This window comes from Arachis ipaensis, chromosome B10 (genome assembly GCF_059453495.1).
Source record: "Arachis ipaensis isolate K30076 ecotype BB chromosome B10, ASM5945349v1, whole genome shotgun sequence".
Taxonomy (NCBI): domain Eukaryota; kingdom Viridiplantae; phylum Streptophyta; class Magnoliopsida; order Fabales; family Fabaceae; genus Arachis; species Arachis ipaensis.
In genome coordinates this window covers 143,949,613-143,974,498 of record NC_142435.1, presented here as the reverse complement: position 1 = coordinate 143,974,498, position 24,886 = coordinate 143,949,613, and the positions used below count along the sequence as shown (strand labels likewise).

Below are 24,886 nucleotides of genomic sequence, written 5' to 3'. Positions count from 1 at the left end.
ATCTCATTGGAAAAACCAAGAACCAATTTATATATAACACACAAAAAATAAATGACAAAGAATCAAAGATAATCCATTTCAACACATTTTTTCTCATTTCTCAAAACATCCAAAACAAACAAATTTATCATCCATGACCATGATCATACCCCAACCTCCCCCCCTTCCCCCCTAAAAAAAATTAAAAAAATTAAAAAATTAAAAAAAGAGAAAATAATAAGAAGAAGAGTAGGAGAGAAAAGACCACATCTTTAAACATCTGCAGCATCAAAAATATGTTTTTTTTTTTAAAAAAACTCCATTGTTGGGCAAAGATGCATGCTTTTGAAATTTCAACGAACATATTGAGGGTGAAAAGTGGTAAGAACATTGCTAGAAGAATCCCTGCGAGAAGAGCTCCTCCAAAAACCGGTTCCATAGAACCTATCCCACATCTCATTCTCCAAATCAATGACTTCCTTATCAGGTTGAACAAACGAAGAGTATTGCACCGCTTTCACGTCGAAATCATCGTTGGCGCACATTGGTTCAACGATTCTGAGTCTGCTCGCGTCGCAGCACCCGCACTTGCACTGGATTCTGCGCCTCGCCGCCGGTAGAGGCAGACGCCCCTTCGCCAGATTCCGGCGACGTATCCCCCGTATCATGCGGCGGCACAGCCCGAATGGTACCTTGTAAAGGGCAAGTAGGAGGACGTTGAATGCCAGGCCGCAGGGGAAGCAGCAGCAAACCGCCACGCACTCCGCAGCGGTGCCGCCGACCACCTCCCCCACCACCGAGCTCCTCGACGACGAACTGTCTCGCCGAAGCAGCGGCTGCCGGCGGTTTATCGAAGGCGGGGAACGAAGCACGATCTTCATGTTCGACATCGTGATGATGGTGATAATGGAGGTTTGTGTTTCAAGATCGAAACTTTGTCGCGAAATGAATGGATTCTAACGTGGGTTTCCAGCGGCGAGGGTAATTGTCTCGAAATGACTGATCTTGTGGATACAACCCTTTTAAAAATGGAGACTTCCTTTTCTTTTCTTTCTTTCTTTTTTTTTTTGGGGGTTTTTTTTTGTGTTTTTTGGTTAGGGTGTGGATCCCCAATTCTTGAGTAATCGAGGAAGAGTGAGAAGGCCGAGGAAAAGACCCACACCCAGATTAATATCAAATGTTAGCAACGGTTTCTGCCATTGCAGAAAACCTCCGGGGAGGAGGAGGGGTAAGAAAAGGGAGGAGGAGGAGGAGTAAAAGAATTAAGAGTGTGTTATTGGCGTGGAAGTGGGAAGAGAGAGAGGGGTAATATAGAAAGTGGAAAGCGAGTGCTGCGGTGGTGGAAACCAATTTTAGGAAAAGATTAAGAGGGATCGGAGTTGTGTTGGGTGGTGCTTCCTACAATTGTGGGGGGGAAAACCGCTCTCAGCTCCAATGAGAGAAAATTGGGTGTATGGGTTCTGTCTTCTCTCATCAGATTTTTATTTCTGTCTATGGTGGGTACCTCTTCAATGGAATTTCGTTAACCCACCTCATTTTTCACTTCTCAACATCATTCCTCTATTACCAACAAATAACCATTTTGACCTATCAAATATTATAGGATAAATCACATAAATAAAATAAAATAATATTACCTCAAAATTATATAAATTTCTTTAATTAGAATTGATTATACGCAACCTAAATTAGAATTGGTTACATTGGTATAATTTTGAGTTAAAATTATTTTTTGTGTAATTTATTTAATATTATATTTTGATAAAATCATTTTAAAAGATATAACTGATAAAATAATTCTCTAAAAATATATTTTATTTAACAAATTAAACCAAATATTTAGTAATTAGAAATATATATTTATATAGTCATTTTATTATTTGTATTTTTTTAAGATTTATTTTATTAAAATTATAATTTTTCAAAATACTTATTTAATTTAATGCAGTAAGGAGCTTCATGGAGATAATGGGAGTTATGCCCCAAATATTTTATAAAATTGAAATTGTGATCACTTATTTTGTTTGGTATAAGTTGTTCAATTAATTTTTATTTTTGTTGTAAGTTTTTCACAAACTTTTAGGTAGTGTTTGGTAGGGAGACAGAGATTGAAAAATTGATATTGAGAGACTAGACTTAGAGACCGAGATTAAAATAAATTTTAATATTCTGTTTGGTGAAAAGTAGAAGATAGAAATTGAAACAAGAATGAAGCTCTAATTTAATTTGTACAAAGGATAAAATTGGAATTAATTAATTGAAATGAGGGTATTTTAGGCATAAAATGTTATTAAAGTTTCAGTCTCCGTCTCTAAAAATTCTAGTCTTCTGTGTCCCTACTTTTTGGAAGTACTGAAATTTTGGGGATAGAGACAGAAATTTTAGTATCAGTCTCTGTCTCTAAGCCAACAAATATGATACTAAGTCTTAGTCTCCCTATCTCTATCTCCTAGTCTCTGTCTTAGTGTGTGTTTGGATTAGAGTTTACAAATGAGATTTTGTATAAAATTGATTTTACAAACTTGATTTTGATAAAAAGTGAGTTGGTGTTAACTTGATTTATGTCTGGTAATTTTGTATCAAAATGGATTATAATAAAATAAATGTTGTTTGGATTACATTATTCAAAATTACGTTTAGACAAAAATTACTAAAAAGTACATGAATTTTTTTTAGAGGAATGTTAGGGGACCAGCAACTTTGTGATTTGTAGCCATCAAATAGCCATCAATGATGGTTTTAATGGTGTGAGATGGATGTGAGATTTTATCCAATGGCTCACTTTTCTTTGTTGGTTACATGCTGGACAGAATTTAACAAAGTTGCTGGCCCCCTAGACTTTTTCTTTATATTATTCAAATTTATATTATTTTAACACTTTTTTTACTATAATTACTTTTGAAAAGAATTTAAATTTATGTATTGAAAATTAGTACTCTTTTGTTATAATTTGTTAATACTCTTCTTTCGTACTCTTTTTGTATTTAATTATATCTTTTTAATAAAATTTATATTATAAAAATTAATAATAATAAATAAAATATATACTAATTTAAGAATATATAGTAAAAAATATACAAAGTCAAATAAAAAAATAAATTTTTATAAAAAAAATACGTATTAATAAAAATAATAAAAAAAATATATAAATAATGAATATTAAAAATTCTATTAAAAAAATACAATGATATACATAAGTGAAACATAAAAAAATTCTAAACAAAAATATCCATATTATCAATAAAAAAATAAATAAATAATTGATAAAAATTAAAACTTAACAAAGAGTAGTAATAATAATATTAAAAAAATATTTGTTTGTGAAGCATAAGTGCATAACTATGAAAAAAAATTCAAAAACTTTATGATTATTTTTGGTATTTCTTACTGTAGATGAGATTGGATGGCAAATTTGGTAGAATGCCAATTAATTTTTTAATTTATGAGGTGAACGCAGAAGCTAAACGCAAAAGCTACAATTTGTTGCTTACCAAACACACCTTAATATCTCAAAACAAACACTACCTTAGATCCTAGTTCAAAAGTTATTACAAACACATTCTCTCTTTATATATACTTTTTTCTTTTTTTAAGGTCATCAAATTTTTATTTTTTTATTTTTATTTTTTAAGTTTATAATAAGAAAATAATTTTATTATTTTAAAGTATAATGAACTAAATAAAATTCAACTATGAAATAATAAATAATACAAACAAATTATTTCATAATATTTTATAAAACAAATTTATTTTTTAACTAAATTATAAAATAGATAAACTATATATATATGTATTTATTAAAATAAGTTTAATATTTTAATTTTTTTTATATCACCACTCTCTTTAATTAATATGTTGCACAATATAATAATTGGTATCATAATATCAAATAAAAAAAACTTATTATATTTTAAGTTTATCATTTTATATTTTTTTATTGATTTTTAATAATTAAAAAAAATGATTTGGACAAAAAAAGTATATATTTATTATAGTTTTAGATGTTATTATGTTAATTATAATTTTTAATTTTTTAACAATTTATTCCTATAATTATAAATTTATAATGATTAAAAAAATAAAAATTAATATATTTAATTTAAATATAAATACTCTTATATAATATATATAGTTAATTATATATTTGACCCTCCTAAAAGATTTTTTCAATAAGATCCGCCACTGCTTTAATGTATATACCATAAAGCTTTTATTTTAAAAAGTAAATATTTAAAATTTTGATTTTTATTTATTTTTTGATATATTCATAGAAGTAAAAAATTTTAAAATTTTCTACTATAGATAAAGTTTTAGAATACTTGTTAATAAAGACAAAAAAGAATTATACAGGGGAGAAGTTTGAGTGAAATTCTAAAAATTGAGTTTTTTGGTTCTTTCAAAATATTGGGACATAAGGAAAGTAAATTATAATTTTTTTTATTCTGAAAAATGAAATTATTGGAAGCGAATTATATTTTTTTAATTTTAAATTTTTAAGAATGTAATTTCTCGAGACAAATTGTAATTTTTTTGTTTACTAAAGATAGGGAGACTCAAACTCGCGATTTTTTAGGTGAGTATGAGAAGATTATGTCACTTGAACTATAACTCATTGGAAGGATGAATTATAATTTAAAAGAAATTAAAAAAAGAAATTCATCAAAAACAAATTGTATGTACTTTTTAATATATATATATATATTAAAAATAGAATTTGTCGAAGATATATAATATTTTTATATAAAATTGACAGTTAAAAATTATTAAATAATTGTATATTAAGTTATTTAACAAATTTTAACTTACGTAAAGATAATTTTTGCTACCGTAAAAAGTGAATACACTATGTGCAAATTCCAAGCACCACTATGTTTAAGTAACGCTTTTTATTTTTAATATGAAGTAAGGTGTGGGGTGTAATAGCATTATGGAAAATAGGAGTACTTTTTCTGCATGATGTGGTGTTAGGAGGCTGAAATCGGACCGAGGGATTTAGAGCAAAAAATTCGGACGGTCCGATTAGAAGAAATCTACAAAAAAATATTTTTTTAATAAAATTCGGACAGTCCGATTTCATTTTAAATATAAAAAAAAAAACTAATCAGACGATCCGATTTGTAATCAACGAATTTTTTAACAAAAAATTTAGACGGCCCGATTTTTTCCTGTCCCACACCTGTGTCTAACACTTGTATACACCATAATCAAGCACAACTCACACACTCCTCCAATATAAAAAAAAAAAATTAGTCTTTACGTAATTCACATGTTTACATTATTCTTTTGTAAAACACAACAACATGCAGAATTAAATATTTTCTCTTGTATTCATCATGTAAGTCATCACTTGTTAGAGTTGAGTATCCTTAACTAAGTCTAAGGCACGTCATCGTCCTAATAAACTACTTAAACCAGAATTTCTATCATGTTAAATTCAATAAGAATCTAGTATAACTTCTTTCTAAATTCACAACGAACGTATTATAAATATTACGGTAAAAAACTTATATGCGTCAAGGGGAGTTTAAAATTATTCAAATCAGCCAAATGAAATTCTGATACATCAATCCACCAAAAATTTGTTTAATGTAATTCGAATCAATAAAATTTAAATTAGATTGCCACATAATTCGAATTGACAAAGTTCGAACTATTCTCAAGCATTATTCCAAGGTAGTTCGAATCAATATGCATCGAATTAAGGATGCATAGTTCAAATCATATTAATTCGAATTGGGTTAATACTCAAATTCGTCCCCGAAAGATTACGCGATCTTTATTTTCGTCCCCGAATGATTTTTTTAATCAAATTAGTCCCTGAAAGATAAAAAATAAGTCGAATTAGTCCTTCTGTCAATTGGACGATGACGTGGCATGTAAACCCCGGTTAAATTAGTAGATAATTAGTTAATAAATTATTTTTTAATAAGGAGGATTAGAAATGCGAATATTATATCAAAATAGGGTAGAGCTCATCGAAACGAGAATTTTGACACTAATTTTGAAGAAAACGGTCCAAGAATGGACCGAAAGGACCGAACCGGTTGAACCGGACCCGAACTGGGCTGTCGGTTCAACCGGACCAGCCCTATTAAATGAACCCAGCTTTGTCTTCTCCCTCATTACTGCAGCAAAAGCTTCCAGGGAGAAGAGAAACGAGAAATATCCCGTAACCCCAACGTAAATTTCCGATCCCCGTAACTTCTCCGTCCGAGCTCCAATTGCCGCACCGTTTGCGGCCACGCGTTCACCGCGTCGAGCTCTACATTTCTATCGGAACAATTTTATAGGTAACTTGTTTAATCACTCTCAACTTCATCTTCCCCCAATTTTCGAATTTTAAGTGGGAATATTGAATTTCTTTGATTTCTGATGTTTTAGGATCCAATTAGCTTGAGAGAAACGTTCACTCTTGCTTATGTGAAGCTTGGGTAAGGTGAGGATATGATAATTTTATTTTAATTTCATTAAATTTGAGCTTTGAGTATTAAATTGGGTATATATGTATTATGAATGTGTATTAGGTTGAAAATAAATAATTGGAGCTTGAAATTGTGAATACTGGAACTTGGAGGAAGCGGATTAGTTGAGTTTTGAGGGGCTGTCTTGGTTTTGAATAAATAGCTTTGGTCGTTACGTGGAAATCGGCTAAGGTATGGTTTAGGTTTCTTGCATTTAATATATAATGTTCTGTGAAAACTTAGGCTAGATGACCATAGGATAAGTTGGAATGTAGGTGTATGCTTAATGTTTAGTAATTTGTCGATGAATATATATATTTGGTTGAAGTTTATTGGATAATTAGTTATTAACTAACGATTTGGTGAATTATTGATTTGAGGTATTTGTGTTAAAAGCCTAGGATTTGTGAACTATGATTCTTAGTTGAATTTTGGTTGTTGGATTTGAATATTGTATGAGTTTAATTGTTGATTTGAAGTAGATTTATTGTGGTGATTGTTATGATGATGAGGAAGGGTATGTTGAATTGAAAAGAAAGCAGGTTTGGACCCGAAAAGGGTGGCAAAGTCCGAGTTTTAGAGGAGATGCTGCCGAAATTTTATAAAAAATTAGAGATTTTGTTTAGGTGATTATTTAAAAGAGATTTAGATTTAAATGTTATATAGTTTGATTTTGAGTTATTAAGAAAGTGACTATGTTTTAAGTTTGAAGTTTGATTCTTAGAAAAGAATGAATTATGTTTTGAATTGAAACTATTGATGGACGGAATGGGAGGTGTGATAATGAAGGATAAGGATTGAATATGTTTAATGTATGATGATGAATGAAATGCAATTGAGAATGATGTGGATGTTGAGGAATTATAATTGAATTATTTATATGGCTTATGAATTTGAATAATCTGAGATACGAGATTCCCTGGATTAAGTGCTGTGGCTTGCCACCACGTGTACCAGGTTGAAAACTCGATACTCTGTTGACCCTACGACGTAAGTGTGACCGGGCACTATATAAATTCCCGGGAATGTTACCCCCATTGAGCAATATTGATTATTTGAGAAAAATCTATGCATAGACTCTTGGGGATGCACGTCGGGGGACAGTCTAAGGACAATTCAGACTTGTCGGGTTGGCTGGATAACCGACAGATGAGCCTCATCAGCCATAGGACAGGCATGCATCATATGCATATTACTTGAATTTCTTGCTTGTGCTCTAATTGGGTGTGCCTACCTGTATTTGCCATGCTAAATGTGTATTTGTTACCTGCAGTAGTTGTAACCTTCTTGTGTTTGCCTTTATCTGTCTATTTGTCTGTGAAAATGCATGATGGAGTTGGAGGTATGGAGGAATGACAGCATAGGACTTAGATTTAAGGTTAAGTTAAGTTATAATTAAATATTTTTAGGAAACCACCTTTTATGGCTTCTGTTTAATACTTTAAGCTTTACAATCTGAGTGTCGACGTTCTAGGATTGCCTCTGGTATTCCCAGGACCTTATATATTATGTGTGTGGCACCTTTACCATACTGAGAACCTCCGGTTCTCATTCCATACTATGTTGTTGTTTTTCAGATGCAGGTCGGGAGCCATCTCGTTAGGCGTCTGGACTCTTAAAGCGGAGGGGTTACTGGATAGTGTTGTTGTATAGTTTTGTCGTACAGTGATGTATATATATGTACTTAGCTTTCTCTCCGCATAACTTGTCCTTTTTTATCCTCTTAGAGGTTTATGGAGAGGCAGGATTGTGTGTATGTACTTTTGGGTTTTGGATATGTATGTATATATGTGTAAATATTCTCCGGCCAGTCTTGACTTCGCAGGCTGAGTTAGGAGCTTGTTATTTTGTATCTTTGGCACTCTATTCCTACTTCTGTTATCTTATGTTTGACAGTTACAATTTTCTTAGCATGCAAGTTAACTCGTTCCTTGAGCGTTGCGCTTTTATCTTGCGATTTTTTTATTTCCCCTATCCTTCAAGGCTCCTAGCATATTATAACTCTTCTGCTATTATATGTACCTATTTTATTTTAGAGGTCGTAATACCACATCACCTCTGTTTTACGACTTAAGCGTAAAGCTTTGTGTGGTAGGGTGTTACATGGCATGTTACGTGACACGTGGCATGCCACGTGGCAAGTCAACGCCACGGTCAACGCCATGTGACAGGTCAGCAACACGTGGCACGCCACGTGGCAGGTCAGTGACACGTGGCATACCCATGTCAACGCCACGTGTCACTTGACATGTACAAAAGATTTTTATAGTCAAAATAGTCCTTGAAAGTCCAGACGTAAGTCATTTTCATCCCTCAAATTTTAAAAATTAGTCAAACTAGTCCTTATATAATTTTTTTTTATTTTTTCTTCATAATATTAAATTTGAAATATTTTTTGATACTACTAATTTTAATAGAAATGTAATTGACAAACAAAACATTAGTAATTGTATCTTTTCTTCTTAAATTTTTTTTCAATAAAATTGTCTCTCTCCTTTAATTCTTCTCAAAATCTCTCTTATTCTTTTCTATTCTAAAACCTTTTTCTTACATACATTTTACTGGAATATATATATATATATATACTCAAAATTGAAATGTATGTATTTATTAATCTAAACAAAGTTATATTCTTAAAATCAAAATTTATGTATGTTAACCTAAACAAAATTATACTACTATTTTTTTCTACTACATATTTTTTTCTATTACGGTATTACTTACATATAGGATGTAATGATAGTGATACTTAGAGTCAAAATTTAAGAAGATCCACAAATTTGAGAAGAATTAAAGGAGAGAGACAATTTTATTGAAAAAAAATTTTAAGAAGAAAAGATACAATTATTAATGTTTTGTTTGTCAATTACATTTCTATTAAAATTAGTAGTATCAAAAAATATTTCAAATTTAATATTAAGAAGAAAAAAAATTATATAAGGACTAGTTTAACTAATTTTTAAAATTTGAGGGATGAAAATGACTTACGTCTAGACTTTCAAGGACTATTTTGACTATAAAAATCTTTTGTACATGTCAAGTGACATGTGGCGTTGACCGTGGCACTTAACGTGCCACGTCATCGCCCAAATGACAGAAGGACTAATTTGACTTATTTTTTTATCTTTCAAGGACTAATTTGATTAAAAAAATCATTCGGGGACGAAAATGAAGATCGTGTAATCTTTCGGGGACGAATTTGAGTATTAACCCAATTCGAATTACTATCATGACGTAGTTAAGGGAGAAGTTCGAATCTTCTTGATTCGAATTACTCTCGTTTGGTAATTAAAAGTAATTCGAATTGAGTTAATTCGAATTACGTATATATAGTGCGAAGGGAATTGATTCGAATTACTGTGAAGCAGAGCTCTATATATATGAGGTGTACGTGAGTTGCTCTCAATAGAGGGTCAGATGGCTAGTGAGGATAGTTTTCTAGTGTTGGTTCACCGCAGAGGATCGATTAAGAGAAAAACTCGATCCGGTGTGAAGTTCATCGATAAGGATCTTCTCTGTATTATCGTGAGGCCTACGACGAGCTATGATGACCTTGTTAGCTCTATACTGCTGAAAGTTGGTCTGGATGGTGTGAAAAGGGTTAAGAAGTTTTTCTATCGCATTCCAACCACGGTGCTCTAAGATACCGTGAAGTGTGATTGTTTCACGATCGGGAGTGATGAGGACTTGCAGGTCATGTTTCATTGTCCCCGGCAGTTTTCCGAGGTGAGGACACCAGAGCTGTTGGCAAAGTTGGTTGATGTGGTATCCAGTTCGGGGGGTTCGAACCGGAATACGCACACTTTAGCCACGGTGGCCGGTTCTAGCTCGAGACCTGCCGTTGCTTCTTCCTCCGTCCCTGCGTATGAGCCATCGATCCAGCTTGTTGCCTCCCCTTCGTTCGCTGTTGATCTCAGCGACAATGTCGTCGACGAGGTTGGTACAGGGGAACATCTTCCGACCTCATTACATTGTGCTACACCGGCTGGTGTTGGTGACGGATTGTTTGATGATCCAGATGACGATGATGTTGAACCGAATCTGATTGCTGATGATAGTGGCGATGACCTCGGAGCGAGTGACCCGAGAGGGGCTGCAGGTGGATCTAGTTCTGGCACATAGCAATACCCACCCCATTTTTCATTATTGGACCTGGATGCCATGAGGCAGGATGGGCTTCCTGGGCAGGCTGCTGGATTTGGCGCTAGAGATGCAGACGGGTCTGCTGGTATGACAGAGTTCCAGGTTGGTCAGCAGTTCCAGGATAAAGATGAGGCCCTGTTGAGTGTGAAGACTTACAGCATACGCCGAAGGGTACAGTACAAGGTAGTTGAGTCTGACTATCGCCGGTATGTGGGAAAGTGTTCTGAGTTTGGGAATGGGTGCACATGGTTGATTCGGTTGAGTCTCCGGCAGCGCAAGGGCATCTGGGAAGTGAAACGGTACAACGGACCGCATACGTGTCTCGCCAACTCTATCTCCAGCGACTACAGGAGTTTGGATTATCATGTGATATCGACATTCATTATGCCAATGGTGAGGGCTGATGCATCCGTCAACATCAAGGTGCTCCTAAATGCCACGGCCGCACACTTTGGATTCAGGCCTACGTACAGAAGGGTTTGGATGGCGAAGCAGAAGGCTGTTACCGTCATCTATGGTGACTGGGATGAGTCGTACAACGAGCTCCCGAGGTGGGTGTTAGGAGTCTAGTTGACCATGCCTGGTACAGTAGCAGTCCTTCGGACATGCCCTGTTCGAGTTGGGGGACAGCTAGACGAGTCTCAAGCTTATTTTCATAGGCTGTTCTGGACGTTCCCACCTTGTATCGAGGCATTCCGTCATTGCAAGCCGTTGGTGAGTATTGACGGCACCCATCTATATGGCAAATATGGGGGAAAGTTGCTTGTCGCAATTGCACAGGATGGGACATAGGTGAGTATTGACGGCACCCATCTATATAGGCACGGGCATAACGCCTCACCGTCTCCTCATCGGCCCCCTCGGGGCACTCTCCAAAAGTCTCCTGGAACCAGGTGCAGTTCACTGCGAACTTCTAAATTTGGTTCGCGGGAGGTAACACACCGAGAAACACATGGAACTACTGCCAAGCTGGCCGGCCACCCTCTATGTATACGTGGAAGTCTGTCAGGTAACCACTGACGTAACGTCCGTCCACTGGCAACCCCAACTGGTACGCGACGTCCTGAAGTGTGATGGTGCACTCTCTGAACGGCATGTGGAACGTGTGCGTCTCCGGACGCCACCTCTTCACGAATGTACTCACAAGGGGCTCGTCCAATCGGAACCATCTGTCGTTCAGTCTCGCAAGATGGTATAGTCCGGCCATCTGCAAGTATGGAACGTACCTCTCATCAAGTCGCATCCCCTGCTGCCGCCGCATGCTCGATATGCAACGCCGGGGCTGCGCATTACATGGACCGCATAATTAGAATGATTTACAATACCACTAACAGATAAAATTCACGATATAAACAAGTAAGAAAATAACACATGCAATAGGAGATATAGTCAACCACTACGGAAATTGCAAACAAAAGCCGCAAACATAGACCGCTTCTAAATTCCACATGCAAAAGCAAATTGTAGTAAACCGCTAGCAAAACCGCATACTCAAACCGCATCCAAAAAATCAAAAAAATAAACCACATGCAAATCCACTTACGAAAACTACGGGCAAAACCACTCATTAAACCACTCGTTAAACCACGGGCAAATCCACTTACGAAAACCACGGGCAAATCCACTTACATAAACCGCATGCAACACAACTAACCCAAACCACTAACATAAACCGCCAATAAAACCGCATGCAAAACCGCTATCATAAACCACTTGAAATACCGCTTTCATAAACCACTAACATAAACGAATATCATAAACCACCATCAAAAATCACTAACCTCGTCGTTGATCACCCCCGCTATATGAGCGACTTCATCCAGTCGATACAGCTTTTCCGGATCGTCCCCCATCGCCTTAGTATGCCGCTCCAGACTTTCTCGAACCGGTTTTGGGTCGTTTTCTCTGGGATTTGGTGGGGTATGAGAATGAAAAACTGATTCGAATGAACTTGGTTCGAACTCCTTATATAGGGCACTCACTTGTAATTCGAATCAACTCGTCTCGAATTACCTTTTGCTTCGAAATGTGAGTAATTCGAATCAATTTGATTCGAACTTCCTCTTATTCATGTGTTCCTACTAATTCGAATTGATACAATTTGAATTATGCTACTATAATTCGATCCAAGTGGATTCGAATTACTTGAACGGCATGCTTGAGAATAATTCGATCAGTATTGATTCGAATTATTAAGGAGTGTAATTCGAATTAACTTGATTCGAATTACATTAAAGTATGCTTTGGTTGAATGGTGTATCAGATTTTTATTTGGCTGATTTGCGTAACATCTTTTCTTCCTTGGCTCAAATAAGTTTTTTACCCTAAATATTATGTAGAATATTAACGCTAAAGTATTATATTATTTTTCTCATTCTTATATCCAGTGGCGAAACTTGAAATTTTTTTTTGAAGAGGCCAAAAATCTTAGTAAAAAATTATATAATAGTATTTATATTAAAATAAAATTTATAAATATAATTTTTTTTAAAATTTATTATTAATATGTAAGATTATATATGATTAAGATTAACAAAAAATAATTCTGATTTTGATTAATAAAAAATTTTGTTTAGGTTAATAAACTAATTTGATTTTAAATAAAAAGATCAATTTAAAAAAAAAATCAGTTTTTACATAAAAAAAATTATTTTTTACATAAAAATTATTTTATTTAGAAAACTAATTTTTTTAATCTAAAAACTGATTTTTTTTAAAAAAAATTATTTTTTATTTAAATTATATAAAATCAATTATAACTTATAAATTATTTTTTAATATTTTAAAAAATTAATTTTACTTTTGATAATATTTATCTCTCAAAAATTTTAAGATTAATTATTTTTATTATTATTTTTATTACAAAGTAAATAATATAATACAAAAAAATAAATCTTAAATTTTTAATAAAATAAAAATATCAAAATTTAATGTAAACAGTGTTATATTATAATGATATTAAATTTGTAAAGTTGATTTAAAAATAAAATAATATTTTTTGTTAATAACTGATAATATTAGTTATATTATAATTTTTATTATTCTAAAAATAAAATAATGCATGAAACTATATGAGAAACTAAATATAATTTAGTGTTAATTCTATAATAATATTTAATTTGTAACGTTGATTTAAATGTATGTCACTTGTTGATTTAAAGATATGTTATTTGTTATGTCAAATAGAATAAAATAAAAAATTAAAAAAAATGATGAAGATAGACATAAAATTCAGATATATAAATTAAAAATATATCAATTTAATCAAACAAACTAATTTTATTTTTTTAAAAATAAAATTATTAATATTTTTACAAAAACTTTGGGACCATACCCCTTGTCCACACAAAACTTTGTCACTGCTTATATCTAATTACAGACATCAAAACACCCTGTAAGTATACCACTTTAACCACCTTGATATATTTTTTTTTACCATTTTAGTGACCTAATCGCTATTAAGACGTACATAAATTTCGTAAGTAATATAGAGAGTATATGTTAAACATATTATTAGACACATTTATTTATACAAAATATAAAATCATTTAGATAGATTTTTTTTAAATAATTTACCTTCATAAATCAAACCAACTCTAATATTATTTGTATTCTTCAAACTCAAAAATGTTATGTAAATGTCTCGCTTCATGTTTCTATGTAAATTGAATTCAATAAATTCGAATTAAGGTTATTAGTAGTAAATTAAATCTATTCAATTCAAATTACTTGAATTTATTGTGCCCTACTAAATCGAATCAAATAGCATCGATTTAGTATTCTCCTTAACTACAACAAATTCAGGCTGAGGCAACCCTTTAAAAACGTTGCCTATAATAAGGAAAAATGTTGTCTTTGATCAAAGGCAACACTTTCCAACAAAATACAACGCTTTTTGGGGGGTTGGCTATACGGCCGTTACCTTTGGTCTAAGGCAACGTTTTTGTGTAACAAAGGGAACCCTTTTTATGGCAACCTTCAAAAAACGTTGCCTTTTCTACAAAAAAAGTAACTCCACGTAAGGGTTGCCTTAGAGGACCTAAACACAACACTTTAGATAAGACTCTATGGCAACACGTTTTACGAGTTGTATTTTCTAATACCTAAAGCAACACTTATCCAGAATTTTTTAAGTTGCCTATTTATATACCTAAAGCAACACTTGTATAAGTGTTTTCTAGTTTTTTCATATACCTAAGACAACACTTGTTCAATTTTTTTTAAATTATCTTTTTTATAAACCTAAAGCAACACCTATCTAAGTTTATTTGCAGTGTCCTTTTCTAATACCTAAAGCAACACTTTATTGAGTTTTCTTAAGTTCTCTTTTTTTTTTTATTTCTAAAGCAATATATTTTTTATCTTTGTTATATTTATATGACATTTGAAGGATATATAGCACACACTAACAACATTAAAATTCAATTTAATCAATATAGGAAGAATAAACTAATAATATATATTACATGTATATAAAAAGGTGTTCCAAGTGCCAATAAACATACTTGCTAAGTTACCAAGTCAAATAAATAATAAACATAAATAAACAAAATACATGTTTTTTTCATGATGAACTTGAACAAAAAAGAAATTATTTTTTTCATTTGAAACCAAAAAGACTTTGTGCTTCACCAATGTGCCAAGAATCGCCTTTATCTCTTCAAAAAACTTCATCCAACCATAAGCAAGTTGCAGTCAAATCTAAATGGACAAAAAAAATACTAGTCAAAAAATCAGCTTAACAATAACAAATATACTCAAGTGTTACAATAATTTAGCACACATATACCTAATCATGATTTGGTATATGAGTCTATAGAAGTAGTACTAGCAGCACTATATTTCATTTCTAAGATAACCGAAACATTCAAAATGGAAGTTCTAGCACGAGCAACTAAAAAAAAGTAGAACTCTTTATACTTAAGTCTAGATGTAAATATAAGATACTTCCAAACCTTGCTAATAGAAAATGTTACTTGTTTATGTTTTGTCGACTCTGCAGCAGAACATGGATCATAAATGCTAATTCGCCTTATATTGTATATAAGAAGACATGTCCACATAAGAGAATTCGAACCACAAAAATTATAGTCTTACTTAACAAATATTGAAATAATACGGCGATACTAAGACTGGAAGAAGTCTTACTTTCCAGCTTCACAGAATATTCGCTGAAGGTTATCTTTTGAATGATCCTCTGGCAAATTCTCTACCAAAATAATATATAACTAGAATCCAATAACAAGATACAAATAATAAAACAAATAAAGCTATAATATACTTAGCAGAAACTACAAACACTTAATATACTAAAAGTTTATACGTTATTATAAAATCACCTTCATCAGATTCAAAGTAATAAAATTGACCACATCAAAGACAAGAAGATACTAAAACTTTTATTCCAAAGTACCCAAATAAAATATGACACAATTAATTTAATTAATTTAATTAATTTAATTATTAATAATATAATGTACCCAGCAAATGGGCCATTGGAGTTCTATGGTCTCCATTAATCAATAATCTTATATGCAAGTGAGCGAGTCCATGCTTCACTTTCGGTAAATGGAACACACATATCATGTTCTTCACTGCCATAAATCAATTATATATAAATCACCTTTATAAACAAAATTAAGTGTTTAGAATTTAAAATTAAGTGTTTATAATAAGTAGTCCCAGATAGTTCTTTTCAAGAAAGATGGAGGGTTCAAAATAGATGAAGGGCTCAAGTTTGCTGGGAATATTTTCAGGCGTCCAAAACTAACTAATCCACCTTGTTACAATCAACTAACTACTCTAAATAACTAGGTTTCCAAACAGAAAATATGAAAATTTTGATTTCACTAAGAAATTGTTACTTATTTTGCAGCAATGTGCTATGCTATTAAGGAACAAATATTGTGCTATGCATATTTTACCATAAGCATTCTTCTGTAGCTCTTCACTATCGAACATACGTTCAATGCATTTATATGAGAGCACTCAAGAAATAAGATAATCAAACAAGGCCCTTAGGTAGAATACTACCATTTTACATCCAGTAAAATTAACTATTAACCACTATGATTGAATTAAAAATAAATAAATTAAAAGGTTGTCCCTCTGTGACCAGTAACTGCCATCACAAAAACAATTACCTAGTACTTGCTCAACCTTATGTTAGTTAAGAGACATTATGAAATCCTCTTAGAAGATCTCAAACACGTTATTGAGTCTGGCCATGTTTCCTTCCTAGTTACAAGTCCACACCATCAACCACCACAAATCTTAACGAAGAACAGAAGTACTATTACCACAACACAAGAGGTTGAAATGATGTGACATCTTAGAAAGCACAATTGACTTTAAAAACAAAAGCACAACCATTAGTTTGGAAGGAGCCATACACTAAAATAATGAATCTCAGTTTTTTCAGAGAACATCAAATTAGAGAACAGCAACTCAAGTTTTTTCAGAAAATAGCAAATCACAGAACAACAAATCAGAGAACAGCAAAATCATTTACTAACTAAAAATTAAATTCTAACTAAACTGTAATGAATTCATTCAGAGAACATCAAAATCAGTTTTCTCAAATACCTGGAAACGGACGAACAGAGTAAGAACAAGAAGGAGAAGAGAAGGGAGAGGGGGTTTCTCGCGATTGAGCACCGCGCCCGTCAAGGAGAGCACCGCGTCGTCGCCGTACGTGGAGAAATGCACCGCGATTGAGCGCTGCTGTCACCATTAGGAAGGAGAGAAAGGGTTTGTGAGTTGTTGTAGTGGCTATGTTAGGGTTTGTGAGTTGTTGCAGTGGCTATGTTAGGCTTGAGAACCGCGCCGTTGTCTGTCGAGGATAGCACCGCGCCTTCGCCGTAGCGGAGGAGTGCACCGCGATTGAACGCTACTGTCGCCGTTAGGAAGGGGAGAAAGGGTGTGTGCGTTGTTACAGTGGCTATGTTAGGGATTGAGGAGAGAACCGCGTCATCGCCTGTCGAGGAGAGCACCGCGCCGTCATCGTACATGGAAGAGTGCACCGCGATTGAACACTGCTGACCTACTGTTGCCGTTAGGTAGGGAAAAAAGGGTACGGTGTGTGCGTTGTTGCAGGGGAGAAAGGGGAGGCTCTTGTGTGCGTCAAGTGGAACTACTGAAGCACACTTGGTTTTTTGTGTTTTTTTTTTTATTGAAAAATAATTGGTAGGAATATAATTAAAAGTTTTTTTTATAATTTTTAATAATAAATAATTTTAGGCAACTTTTTTTTAAATGTTATCTATTTAATTCTTTTGAGAACTCTTATAAAATGTTATATTTTTATTTAAAAATATTGTCTTAAAGTTTTTATTTTGTAACATTTTGTAAATGTTGCTTTAGATATCAAAGACAACTCTTTTTTTGGGTAGCTAAAAAAATTGTTATCTTTGCCTTACTCAAAGGCAATTTTTCAAAAATGTTGTCTTTGTTTATCTAAGGCAACTTTTGCTAAATGTTGCTTCGAATAAGTGTTACCTTAGGCCAAAAATGTTGTAGTATTAGTAAATCAAATGAGTTGAATTCGATTTACAACGAGCTGGTATATATTTGAGTTTTATCCATAGTAAATCGAATCAAACGGTTTCAATTTAGAGCCAATAGTAAATTGAATGTAATAGCTTCGATTTACTACCATCCATTGCCTTTAGTAAATCGAATCAAATGAGGTCGATTTATTTATGTGTGCTTATACATAGAATTCGAATTCAGTTCATTCGAATTAGAAAAAAACATTCCCATCCCACCGCATTCCATCACAGTCCTCCAAAATCTTAGAAAGAAACCCCAGAAAATTCAAATCTAAACACATGGAGAACGATCCGAATCATCTCTATCGGTTAGATGGAGTCGCACATATTGCTGGTGCCATCCATGAAGAGGTTAGTGAACAAAAGTTTTTGTTTTGAATATAATTTAGTTATGCTAGTAATGTTAACATGCTTATTGTAGTAGTTGTTTAAAGTCGCTAATTAAGAATTAGAAAATTAATTTTTACAATATAATCGCTGGTTAGAAGTAGTAAGGTGTTAGTTGGTTAGATTTTGAGAACTTGAAATGGTACCTAAAATTGTTAGTTAGGATTGTAGACTATGTTAGATTTTTTAAGTTATTAGTTTTATGTTTAGCGAGATTTAGTTTAGGATTAGAGTTCAATATAACCCAACTGTTGCAGGCATGATGCTGATTGAGTATTGTGATATTTTTGATTCATTAAAGATAAAAAAATTTTCAGAGTAGTCACGCACTTAAACCCATTTAGTTTTAGCATTTTCTATTTGTTTGAACGTGTGACATTATACGTTTTGGTTAAGTTTATTTTTTTTAATGGAATTGGGTCATGCATTATTTAGCATGTTGTATTGGTTCCATGAACAATTTTTTTAGGGGTTATTGTAAACGATTTTTTAAAAATTAGGGCGTGCAATGTTTAGCATTTTTAGAATTTTATTAATCGAACACTGTTTTCTTATGGTTATGATAAACAATTTTCTATCATTGTCCAGCCCATCGATGTATTATCAGCTAGGATCGTTCCGTACTTGCAGATGGTTGGTTTATACTATCTTGCAAGGCTAAACGAGACTTAGTTCAGATTGGATGAGCCATTGGTGAACGCATTCGTGGAGAGATAGTGTCTGGAGATGCATACTTTTCACATGCTATTTGGGGAGTGCATGATTACGCTACAGAATGTGGCGTACCAATTAGGGCTCTCGATCAACAGTCAATATGTCAGTGGATGCCTCACGGACTTTGAACGACATATCGAAGGTGGCCGCCCAGCGTGGACATGGTTTGAGGAGCTGTTGGGTGATTTACCTTCTGTGAACTGCATCGCCAAGTTCACAGTGAAGTACACTTCGATGCAAGAGACATTTAGTGAGCTTCTGCAAGGTACAGATGATGAGACAATTAGAGGTATGTCGGGCGTATATCATGATGCTCTTATCAGCATAGTTTTTCGGGGATAAGTCTGATACACGTTTTCATATTCGTTGGCCACTCTACGTCGCCAGACTGGATGACATGGGTCGGTATAGTTGGGGGTCTGCTGCACTGTCATGGTTATACAGGTGCATGTGTCGTGTGGCCAATAGAAATATCGTCAAGTTAGCTGGTCCATTGTAGCTCCTGCAATCGTGGATCGTCTGGAGGTTCCCTGGTTTCCGGCCAAATGGATTTGATATCTTTCATTGGCTGTTGGTGTCGAGGTACTAGCTTTTAGGTTATGCATCATGTTTTTAATAAGTTATCGGTTTACTTCCTTGTTGATAAAATGTTTTGGTTTGTCAGATGGTCAAGTTATCAGCCGACGTTGAGTGACAAGGGGCCTCGAGTCGCATATTGGAGGCTTAGGATAGATTTACTTCAGCCTAAGGATGAGAGTATTTATGGTTTCAAGTTGTTCATCGCTAATGTTGTGTATACACTTTTTACTGTTTATGATGACTAACGATAAGTACTTCTATTCACAGTTCATGTGGATGCCATATAGCTTGCTTGATGTCGTTCAAGTAGTGCACCCCAAGATATTGGAGCCACAACATATGACATTGTGGAGGACTACAACAGCATTGATCTATTTTGCTGTCATAGAGTGGCATCAAGTGGATCGGGTGCTGCCGCAGCTTGGTGGCGTACAGCATCGACCCCGTGCCGCACTAGACATAGATTTCTTTATGTCAAAGGATGGCAGGAGCGAAGATTGGTGATTTCTTGATACGTTACAGGATTGGCACATTCATTGGGCCAACAGGGTGCAACATGTGTTACAGTTTGATGTTGTTCCAGACCCAAGACTTTCACATGAGTACTTGAAGTGGTGGCATCAGTAGGACAGGAGATTCTTGTCGCATGAGCTCCTCCTCGGTAACCCTAGGGCAACTGCGATACCGACCGAGGCGATGCAACGAGGTCCCCGGACGAGTCCCTGATATGGACCAGGTGCCTAATGTCTAGGACAGACGTCGTATTGAGTAGAGACGTCATGTTGGGACACGTTCGAATCAGCATGAGTGGAGGTGGCTTGACAATGCCATTAATGAGTTGTAGGGGAGGGGTTGTGGACGACAAGGGGAGAGGGGTCGCGGCCGTAGATGAGCTAGAGGTGGTAGTCGAGGTAGAGCTCGAGTGGAAGGAGAGGCGGAGAGGATGACAGTAGCGTTGAAAATGAGGGTGGTGATGGGGGGATAATGGAGGTGACGACGGTGGTGAGGTAGGCAGCGGTGGTAGTGGTAGAGTGTACGATGGTGGTAATGAAGGTGGTTACGGAGGCCACGATGATAGAGGTGATAGTGGTCAGGGTGGGAGTAGCAGAGGTGGTGGTCGAGGTCATGCTAGAAGAGGTGAGGGCCAGGCTGCTAGAGGTGAGGCAGGTGGGCAAAGAGATGTTTATGGTTGCAGTGATGTGTATGGAGGAGCTGAGGCAGGTGGCGATGTGGTCGAACGAGAATTTGGTGACTATTTCGTCGGGGTTCCTACCAGTAATTTGGCGATGCATGAGAGTTAGACGTACATTAACCCAAGTCAGATGCTATTGGACTTGCTTGGCAGTGAGAGCCTTGACGCGGAGTTCGGTAGATCATGCTTCCTTGACGAGATCAGCATGATCATGCAGGAGGATGAGTTGGCTAGATGTAGATCTCCGGTACCTGGATCCCAGGCACACCTTGATGTGGATCTGAACGAGCCTCCTACTGGACCTGTGGATGACACATTTGCATTGGGTGGCACACCCCCTCGGCATTCGCAGTAACTATTCCGGCACAGCCCGGTCCATCCACATCACAGGAGCGCATACCAGACGACATGGGGTAGGCTGGAGATGAGGATGAGATCCTTCTGGCCCAGAGAGCACGACGGATCAGGCGTCCCACCGCTGCTTCACCGAATCGCATCTCTTTTGAGTATTGAGTAGCGCATATTTCGTTTTATGTTACGTATTTCAGTTTTTGTTATGTATTCATTGTTGTTATGTATTCCATGTGGTTATGTATTCCTTGTTGTTTGGTATTGCATGTAGTTATGTATTCCTTGTTATTATGTCTTCCATGTAGTGATGTTATGTTCGTCGTATTGGTTTGAAAGACCGTTTTTATCGATGTTATGTATTTCACAATATACGATCAAACTATATTATAACACAAGTCCATAATGCGTAGTGTAGCAACATTAAAATAAATCACACAAATGACACTAACATTAAAATGAACCACACAAGTGACACTTATATTAACATAAACCACACAAGGGCGCTAACTTTAAATTAAACCACACAAGGGACCCTAACTTTAACTTAAATCACACAATGGAGACTAACATTGAACTAAACCATACAATGGACAATAGGATTAAAATAAACTAACATGGTCTGAAAGACAAGACAGTACAATAAACAACCACACCCTACACATTACTGGCAGATGCAGAACCGATGTTCACGCCTCCTTGGGGACTCCTCCTACGTGTGTGGCCGGGATGTCTGCAAAGCTCACATCTCCTAGGCCTGTTTTGGTCAGACTCGTCCATGGTAGTACAGATCCTAGTGGTCCTGAAACGCTCTTCTGATGTACGTCTCTTGGTGGGATCAGGTATGACGGTCGGACCATCATATGGCGGCCAAAGTTCCTCCAGGATTAAAGGTGTGAATCTCATCTGATAGACATCAAACACCGAGATAAGACGATAAACCTCGTGGACATAGGTAGACCAAGTCAGACGTGCATATACACAGCATGGCAACATGGATAATAAAGTGCCTAAAAATAGCTGCAATCATAGGTCTGGTTCGTGAGAGACACTCTGTAAGAGCCAAGTGAAAAGCTCTTGGTCGGAGTGGTCTCAGCTATAGTAAATTCAGAGTTGTCCCTGTCACACAATGTCACGATAAAAAACCTTGAGGCCTTCTGATTTGCCTCTATTTCCTTCATCATATGCTGACTAAACTGTTGTCCAGTTCCTACTTGTGCCTCAACCTCTCTTTCTTTGTGAACAAATAGCTCAGTCAATCTCCCATGAGTGGACTTCACCAACACGCACACTGGAAGGTTCCTTACACCCTTTAGTATCGAGTTTACACACTCGTAGATATTTGTAGTCATATGCTCGAATCTTCGACCTTCGTTCCGATGCTGAGTCCACTGTGCATAGTCAATCCAATTAGCCTAGTCACACATTGTAGAATCTTCACATCGGAGGATGTCAAACCAGTAGTAAAACTCGACCTCAATCTTGGCATAAGTAGCATTCACTAAAAGCCTCCAATGCAGCCTTTATCTTGTTGTGCCTATCTGATATGACTAGAATACTCGGTTGAGGCATTACATACTGTCGAAGGTGAGATAAAAAGAATGACCACGACTCAACATTCTCACCCTCTACAAGAGCGAATGCAATAGGAATGATATTGGAGTTGCAGTCCTAAGAAATCGCGACAAACAATGTACCACCATATTTGCCACATAGGTGGGTCCCGTCAACACTGACTAACAGCTTGTAATGACAGAAGGCATCGATACACAGTGAAAATGTCCAGAAAAGCCGATGGAAATAAACTTATGAGTCATCCACTTGCCCATCAACCCGCATAGGACTCATCCTCAACACTGCGACACTACCTGGCATCGTGATCTGGACACCCAGTACCCATCGTGACAAATCATTGTATGACTCTTCCCAATCTCCTTAAATTTGTGCCACGACTTTCTGTTTAGCCATCTAAACTCTCTTGTAAGTCAGTTTAAACCTGAAGTGTGCCTTTGTTGCATTCTGCAGTACCTTGATCGAGATGGCAGCATCAGCTCTAATCATGGGCAGTATGAAGGCCAATATGACATGTTAATCAAACATCATGTGATCACTAGATATCGATATGGCCAAGCAAGTATGAAGACTATTGTACCGTTTTACCTCCCAAATACCTTTGCGCTGGCGGAGGTTGACCCGAATGAGCCATGTGCATCCGTTGCCAAACTCCTTGTACTTTCCATAGTACTTGCAATGATCGGATTCCAACACCTTGTACTCAACCCCACGACGGATGCTATAAGTCTTCACGCTTAACACGACCTCCTCTTTATCCTGAAATTGCTGATCAACTTGAAAATCAGATACAGCTCATGTATTCTGTGTATCTCTGGCCCTGAAACCAATAGGTACTCCCGGATCCCCCTGCTGTGCCATAGCATCCATGACCAAAGTTAAAAAATATAGGGGGTACTGATGAGTTTCTGAACTAGATGCTCTTCCCCCCACAACTGGAGTGGTCCTTGCTATGTCATCATCACTATCATCAGCTATCGTGGCGGGTTCCACATCATCATCATCATCATGCAGTGCATCCTCAATGCCAAAATCGGGACCATAATTGGAGTACCTGGCGTAACAATTGCAACCTCACCTAAGGGTCCAGTCTCACCTATTCTTCTGTCATGACTGCGGTTCAAATTAGCTGCAAAGAACGTAGATGCAACTAAAATTGCCTCAGGTACAATCACCGGCATAACTGACGAGGCACCAACAGGCATGGAACTAGAGCAGGTTGGCATTCCTGAGGATTGAGAATTCCGGTTCGAACCTCCAGAACTACATACCACATCCACAAGCTTGCCAACAACACAGGGATCCTCACCTCGAAAAACTGACGACGACAATGGAACAAAACTTGCAAATCTTCGTCACTGCTTATGACAAATGAATCGTACTTTACATCATCGCGCAACACGAAAATCAGGATTTTATAAAATAACTTCTCCACCCATTTCATGCCATGCAGCCCCATTTTCTGGAGTATAGTATTCTGAAACTCAGTGAAACTCGTCGAAGGTTTGAGGAAAAAACTCAGCAGGTCCTTATCAGTAAATTTAATTCCTAGTTACATTTTCTTCTTAACCGATCCTCTATAGTGCACCAGAACTAAAAAACTCTCATCACTAGCCATTGTGAGTCCCATTATGGTGAAAAATTCACGTTCAGCTCGTATTTATATACGTTAGGACTCTACTAAATCAAATTAACCCCTTTCGAATTATACATATAGAATATTTGATAGTAAATCGAGTCTAATGGCTTCGATTTATCATAAGCCACTAATGACTATAAATCGACTTTGATGGATTTGATTTACTAAGGGGACTAAATCGAACCTGATTGATTTGATTTTGTATTGACCATATAAATCGAAATTTATAACTTCAATTTAATATAGGATGCCCTAATTCGAATTCTTTAAATTCGAATCGAATAGATTTGATTTACTACTAATAACCCAAATTCGAATTTAA

At 35.5% G+C, this 24,886-nt stretch overlaps 2 protein-coding genes across 2 annotated transcripts; both read right to left on the bottom strand.

Moving 5' to 3' along the window:
- Positions 1–60: 60 nt before the first annotated feature.
- Positions 61–1,435, bottom strand: LOC107621990 (uncharacterized). The gene has a single exon (XM_016323935.3). The coding sequence runs from the start codon at positions 867–869 to the stop codon at positions 333–335; it is 537 nt and encodes a 178-aa protein (XP_016179421.1). The 5' UTR covers positions 870–1,435; the 3' UTR covers positions 61–332.
- A 20,928-nt stretch (positions 1,436–22,363) lies between these two features.
- On the bottom strand, positions 22,364–24,384 carry LOC148581996 (uncharacterized). The gene is made up of 5 exons (XM_088494863.1): positions 24,197–24,384; positions 23,763–23,979; positions 23,506–23,684; positions 23,382–23,406; positions 22,364–22,744 (listed from the first exon to the last, which is right to left on the bottom strand). The coding sequence occupies exons 1-5, from the start codon at positions 24,382–24,384 to the stop codon at positions 22,364–22,366; spliced, it is 990 nt and encodes a 329-aa protein (XP_088350989.1).
- Positions 24,385–24,886: the final 502 nt, after the last annotated feature.